The sequence below is a fragment of the Zea mays genome, chromosome 5 (assembly GCF_902167145.1).
Source record: "Zea mays cultivar B73 chromosome 5, Zm-B73-REFERENCE-NAM-5.0, whole genome shotgun sequence".
In the NCBI taxonomy this organism is placed as follows: domain Eukaryota; kingdom Viridiplantae; phylum Streptophyta; class Magnoliopsida; order Poales; family Poaceae; genus Zea; species Zea mays.
In genome coordinates this window covers 283,379-288,889 of record NC_050100.1, presented here as the reverse complement: position 1 = coordinate 288,889, position 5,511 = coordinate 283,379, and the positions used below count along the sequence as shown (strand labels likewise).

The 5,511-nt window shown below is 48.6% G+C and overlaps 1 protein-coding gene across 1 annotated transcript; it reads left to right on the top strand.

Annotated features, from left to right (window-relative positions):
- Nucleotides 1-235: 235 nt before the first annotated feature.
- On the top strand, nt 236-2,577 carry LOC100191501 (type II intron maturase family protein). The gene has a single exon (NM_001136933.1). It carries the CDS (start codon nt 253-255, stop codon nt 2,473-2,475), a length of 2,223 nt encoding a protein of 740 aa, NP_001130405.1. The 5' UTR covers nt 236-252; the 3' UTR covers nt 2,476-2,577.
- Nucleotides 2,578-5,511: the final 2,934 nt, after the last annotated feature.

The following is a 5,511-nucleotide window of genomic DNA, read 5'->3' as shown; positions in this document are numbered from 1 at the left end:
GTCACATGTAAGTTTAACGGGTCCCCGCGGGGAACGGGGATGGGGAATGCTTCCCCATCCCCGTCCCCGTTTACCCGTCGGGGGAGAACTTTTCCCCATTTACATCCCCGTGGGGGAAGAAACTTCCCCATCCCCATCCCCTAATAGAGGAATTCCCCGCGGGGAATCGGGGATCGGGTCCCCATTGCCATCTCTATTCAAACCCCACGACGCCGCCGGCCACGGCCACCGCTAGGGTTTTAGCCTCCTCCGATGCAGCCGCCTCGCCGCGCGCTTGTCACATCCCTCCTCCGCCTCCGCTCCTTCTCCTCCATTGCCTATCCTCATCCCTACCCACCCGCGCCCCTGCGACGCCACCAGTTCGTCGCCGACCCCACCACCTCCACAAACCGTGGTATCGTCGGGGGCATCGGCGGCGTCGGTTCCGGGAACGGGAACCTCTTGGACCCGACGCAGCTCCTCCGCGATGACCCGGTGGCAATCACCGCTTCCCTTTGGGTATCCTCCTTCCGCGCCGCCGCCTCCACCTCCAGCTCTTGTACCCCCACACCGCCGCAGCCACTCACCCCCTTCCTCTCTCGCCTGGAGCTGTGGGTGCTCGCCTACCAGAAGGCGTACGCTGACGAGACCGGCTCCTATCTGCCGCGCTCCTCCATCCCGGCCTCCACGCTCGCCTCCCTCCTAACGCTCCGCAACGCCGTACTCGACGGCCGCTTCCGCTTCGGCAACCGCCTCACCCCCATCCTCCAGTCCCCGCGCGCCGCCAACGCGCCGGACCCTGCCACCCTCTCCAAGCGCAAGCTCCGCGCCCTCCTTACAACCCCCGGCCCATCGCCCTTCCAGGACCGCGTCGTGCAGGAGCTGCTCCTACTCCTGCTCGAGCCCGTCTACGAAGCCAGGTTCTCGCCAAAGTCCTTCGCCTTCCGCCCAGGTCGATCCCCGCATGCCGCGATTCGCACCATCCGCCGCAGCTTTGCTCCGTACCTCTGGTATATCAAGGGCGACCTCTCCCCACTCCTGCACTCGCCTGATCCTGCTCTCGTGGTCGGTGCGCTTATCCGTGATGTGCGTGATAAAAAAGTGGTTGATTTGATCCGTTCGGCCCTGCTCACCTCGGTGGTGACCGCAAGCGATGATGCTGCAGTAAAGAAGAAGAAGACCAAGAGGAAATACCAGAAGAAGAAGGTGCTGCCAGAGGGGGAGCCGAAGCCTGACCCTTACTGGCTGCAGACGTTTTTTGGGTTTGCACCAGAGGAAGCACAGACACAGCCTGATTGGGGCCATTGTGGGGTGCTGAGCCCGTTGCTTGCCAATGTGTGCCTGGATGAGTTTGATAAGTGGATGGAAGAGAGGATTAAGGAGTTTTACAAGCCATCCAAGTCCGATGTTGTGGGAGGGGATGATGGTATTGAGCAGGGCAATACATCATGGCCAGAGTTTGTTCCCACGACTGGCCCTGACAAGACAAGGAAGGTGGACTACATTCGATACGGCGGGCATTTCTTGATTGGTGTGAGGGGGCCAAGAGCGGATGTGGCGGTGCTCCGGAAGCAGCTAGTTGAGTTTTGTGATCAGCGATTCAGGATCAAACTTGATAACGAGAGCCTCCCTATTGAGCACATCACAAAAGGAGTCATGTTCCTTGACCATGTGCTGTGCCGTCGAGTTGTGTACCCAACACTGCGTTACACTGCTACAGGAGGCAAGATCATTAGTGAGAAGGGAGTTGGTACACTGCTCTCAGTGACAGCTAGTCTGAAGCAGTGCATCAAACAATTCCGGAAGCTTGAGTTTTTGAAAGGAGACCGCGAACCAGATCCACAACCATGCTTCCGTATGTTCCACGCCACACAATCTCACACAAATTCTCAGATGAATAAGCTTTTGCTGACGATGGCAGAGTGGTATCGCTACGCTGATAACCGCAAGAAGGTTGTCAACTTCTGCTCTTACATTATAAGGGGGTCACTGGCAAAGTTATATGCTGCCAAGTACAAGTTGCGGTCAAGGGCAAAGGTCTATAAGATCGCGTCAAGAAATCTTAGTCGGCCATTGAAGGATAAGAAAGGCCAGTCGCCAGAGTATCACAATTTGCTGAGAATGGGCCTTGTTGATTCAATTGATGGTCTTCAGTATACAAGGATGTCGATGGTTCCTGATCCTGATTACACGCCGTTACCATTTGGATGGCGGCCAGATCATGAGAAGATTTTGCTGGAGTACATAAAGCTCACAGATCAACAGACATTGAAAGAGCAGAGAAACTGCACCAGGGAGGACGGGCTTATAACACCACAGGACAATATTTCGATGCTTGTATGGGGCTACAAGAAAAATGCTGTTTTACTTCCTTCAAAAGTGAGTGATGCCCAAGGATCCACAGAGGACCTTGGTTCAGATACCGATGAATTGAATGAAAAAGAGCTAGGAAATGAGGGTAACCAAAGTTTCCAAAAGCTTGCTGAAATGTCATGAGTTTTGGCAAACTCTGTAGTGTTCCCAAGGGGTATTTGACTTGTTGACTGGATGGTTGGTTTGTGACTTTGAAAACACAAAACCATCTGCTAGTTCTTTGTTGACTGCTTTGTGCTGGGCGGAGGACGGCGTCAGCGAACCGGGATGTGGCAAGGGACGGGGGGAGGGCGGCGGCCGTGGAAGCTGGGCGACCTGCTTGAGAGCCGAGACTGGGAGTGTGTTATATTACCACTGAGTGCTGCCGTATGGAGTAGTACGGAGTATTATATTACCAAAGCTTTACGTAGCGGACGAATCGATGCCATCCACCGCTCTCTCTTTCCAGCCGTCCATAAAGCCAGGAAAGCGCCAAACGCACTCCGCCGTGAGGACGGATGCTTTGAAGTTTTAAGACTGTTTCTAGTAGCGTCTTCTAATAAAAAAATATTCCTCGTTCACATCAAAAATTTCGTCTCCTATATCCTTCCTGTCTTCAAGAATATCCTCTAAAATTCATTCTATATATCTCATCCTCTCTAATATACCAACTTAATTAACAAAATATATTATTTTACTAAACAACAACCACTAACTAAACAGAGGTTTAGCTTCGATATGTCAGCATCAACTATCAGGTACCATAAACGCTAAACTGTAAATAGTGGGTCATCTTTTGTTTAGCGTGTAATCGAGATTGGATTATACCGGATTAAACAACATAAACCGTCTAAACGGTTAGTTACTGAGTAGCATTTAAACGGTGTTTAAACTGTCTAAACAACCGTTTAGGATACCAGTCATGAATTAGCAATTAGTAAAAAAATAAATAAAACACAAACCATGAACCATCGTTTTCAATTGACAGCGATAGCAGGTTCTAGACACCGGCTCAGGACTTCGTCAAACACTAATCGCGCGTCGTGCTCAAAGGCTCCAGCAGGTGGCCCAGATGTAACACCCAAAGTTCTTAATTTGAAGATTAAATAAAAAGATCACCAATAATTTATTTAAATTGGAGTGCTTTCTATGTGGATTACACATTTATATTATTTTTCTAAACTAAATATTTGGGTAAATATAAAATTATGTTTGTGCACCGCATGTTTTGGAGCATTGTTTTTTATTGTTGGAATTCAAATTTGAATTTAAATTATTTGGTTGGAATTTGGATTTGAATCTGAAAATGAAAATGAAAAAGAAGAGGGGCTGCTCGAGAAGTTGGCCGCTGCTTCACCCGCACGCGCCGCTGCGGCAGGATTGCTAGCGCGGATACGGCAGAGTCATGCCGAGCGCGCCGGGCAGCGAGACTCCGGCCGGCGGGCGTTGGTTGGAGATGTGCTGCTGGCGAAGACGGCTGCTGGCGCTGCTCGAGGAAGAAGACCGCGGCGGTCGACCGTGATCTGGTACGAGCAGGAAATCCCTTCGAGGAAGCAGCGACGTTTTCTTCGATTTGGGAAAAAAAAGAAGGAACTAGTCCCACATGTCAGGACCTGAGTCCCATCTGTCAGATATCTAACGGACAGAATGGGTCCGTAGGCTGATTTCTGAGCACAACACAACGGTGGAAGGGGAAATCTAAGGAGAGAATTGAGGTAGGGGTAGAACTAAGCAAAATGTACAGACTAATAGGAGAAGTGTAAAAAACCCTTGAGAAATATGGCACTGTTTTTCTCGGGTGGGGACATGAAGGACCTGAAGCTTCGGGTGACTGAGGGGATCTAGAAAGAGCAGACGAACCCGGATGGAGCCTGCATTCCTAACCTGTGCAGCTGAGCAAGGGAGACGATTGAAAAAAGAAAGAAAGAAAATATTGTGCTATGTGGCTTGCTTTTTTTCAAAATTGTCATGTTATCTTCTGATTATAGTCTCTGCTGTTCAAATGTTGTACCAGTAAAATTGTAGGGTGTGAAATGTTCTTGTAAAGTGATTCAATTACAAGTTGCATGTGTTATGTTCTTGTGCCGTTTGAGTTCTGTTGTGAAGGTATATATTGGGCTCAAGAAGTGCGTAATGCTCATGTTCATTTGATAGACCGAATGTTATAGCGAAGAAATTGGGACTAACCAAACTGGATCCATTTTCTAAAATGGTTATTGGCGACTATGGCAAAATTCTGTTTCCAATCAACTATGCTGTTAAAATAATGGTGGCAATATACAGGGGCGGATATTGGGCCTAGGCCACCTGGGCCGATATTTTGGCCCAAAAGAAAACCTAATGGATCTAACACAAAAGCCTGCTAGGAACAGTTTCGGTATTCTATTCCATGTCAACTGAATGGGTCTTAAGGGGCCGTTAATTTTTTCCAGAACGGAGGTATGGGACAATTTCTAGCCGGTTTGTTTCTCTAATTTATATAAGTTTTGATCAGCTAGAATGATTCCTAGTCCAATCTTGGATAAACGAACAAAGCCTAAGTGAGAATAATTCCGGCCTCCATTCCTGGAGAGAAACAAACGGGGCCTTTTTCATAAGTGGGCACACGATTTTATGGAAACCTAGACCCTAAATCCTATCCCTAAACCCTAAACCTAAACATCGACATTAAAGGATTTTAGTGTCGAAACCATGGTAAAATGAATATTGAGTCTCCCAACCATATCAACTTTGCTGACATAGTAGAATTTTAGTGTCCAAACCATAGTACACATTTTGGTCCCCGAAGGCCGGTAAGGCTATTTTTGGCCTCCCGTGAATAGCAAAGTCTCCCAACCATGTCAGCAAAGTTGATATGATTGGGAGACTCAAATTTCATTTTACCATGGTTTCGACACTAAAATCCTTTAGTGTCGATGTTTAGGTTTAGGGTTTAGGGATAGGATTTAGGGTCTAGGTTTCCATAAAATCGTGTGCTATAGCTCACGGGTGGCAAAAAAATGCCATAACGGCCTCCCCGGTCTAAAACGAAGGTGGCAGGTCGGATACATAAAATTGGCTGTTTGGCCACGGAAATGTGTGATATAGCTCGTGGGAGGCCAAGAACCGCTTTAAGGTGCTCCGGGGACAAAAACACGTGTGGCGGAACACGGACATAAAAATGGTCGCTGGGCCATGAAA

Bases quoted from the DNA above. Each gene is read 5' to 3' on its own strand.
- LOC100191501 (NM_001136933.1), top strand. From the start codon at position 253: ATGCAGCCGCCTCGCCGCGCGCTTGTCACATCCCTCCTCCGCCTCCGC.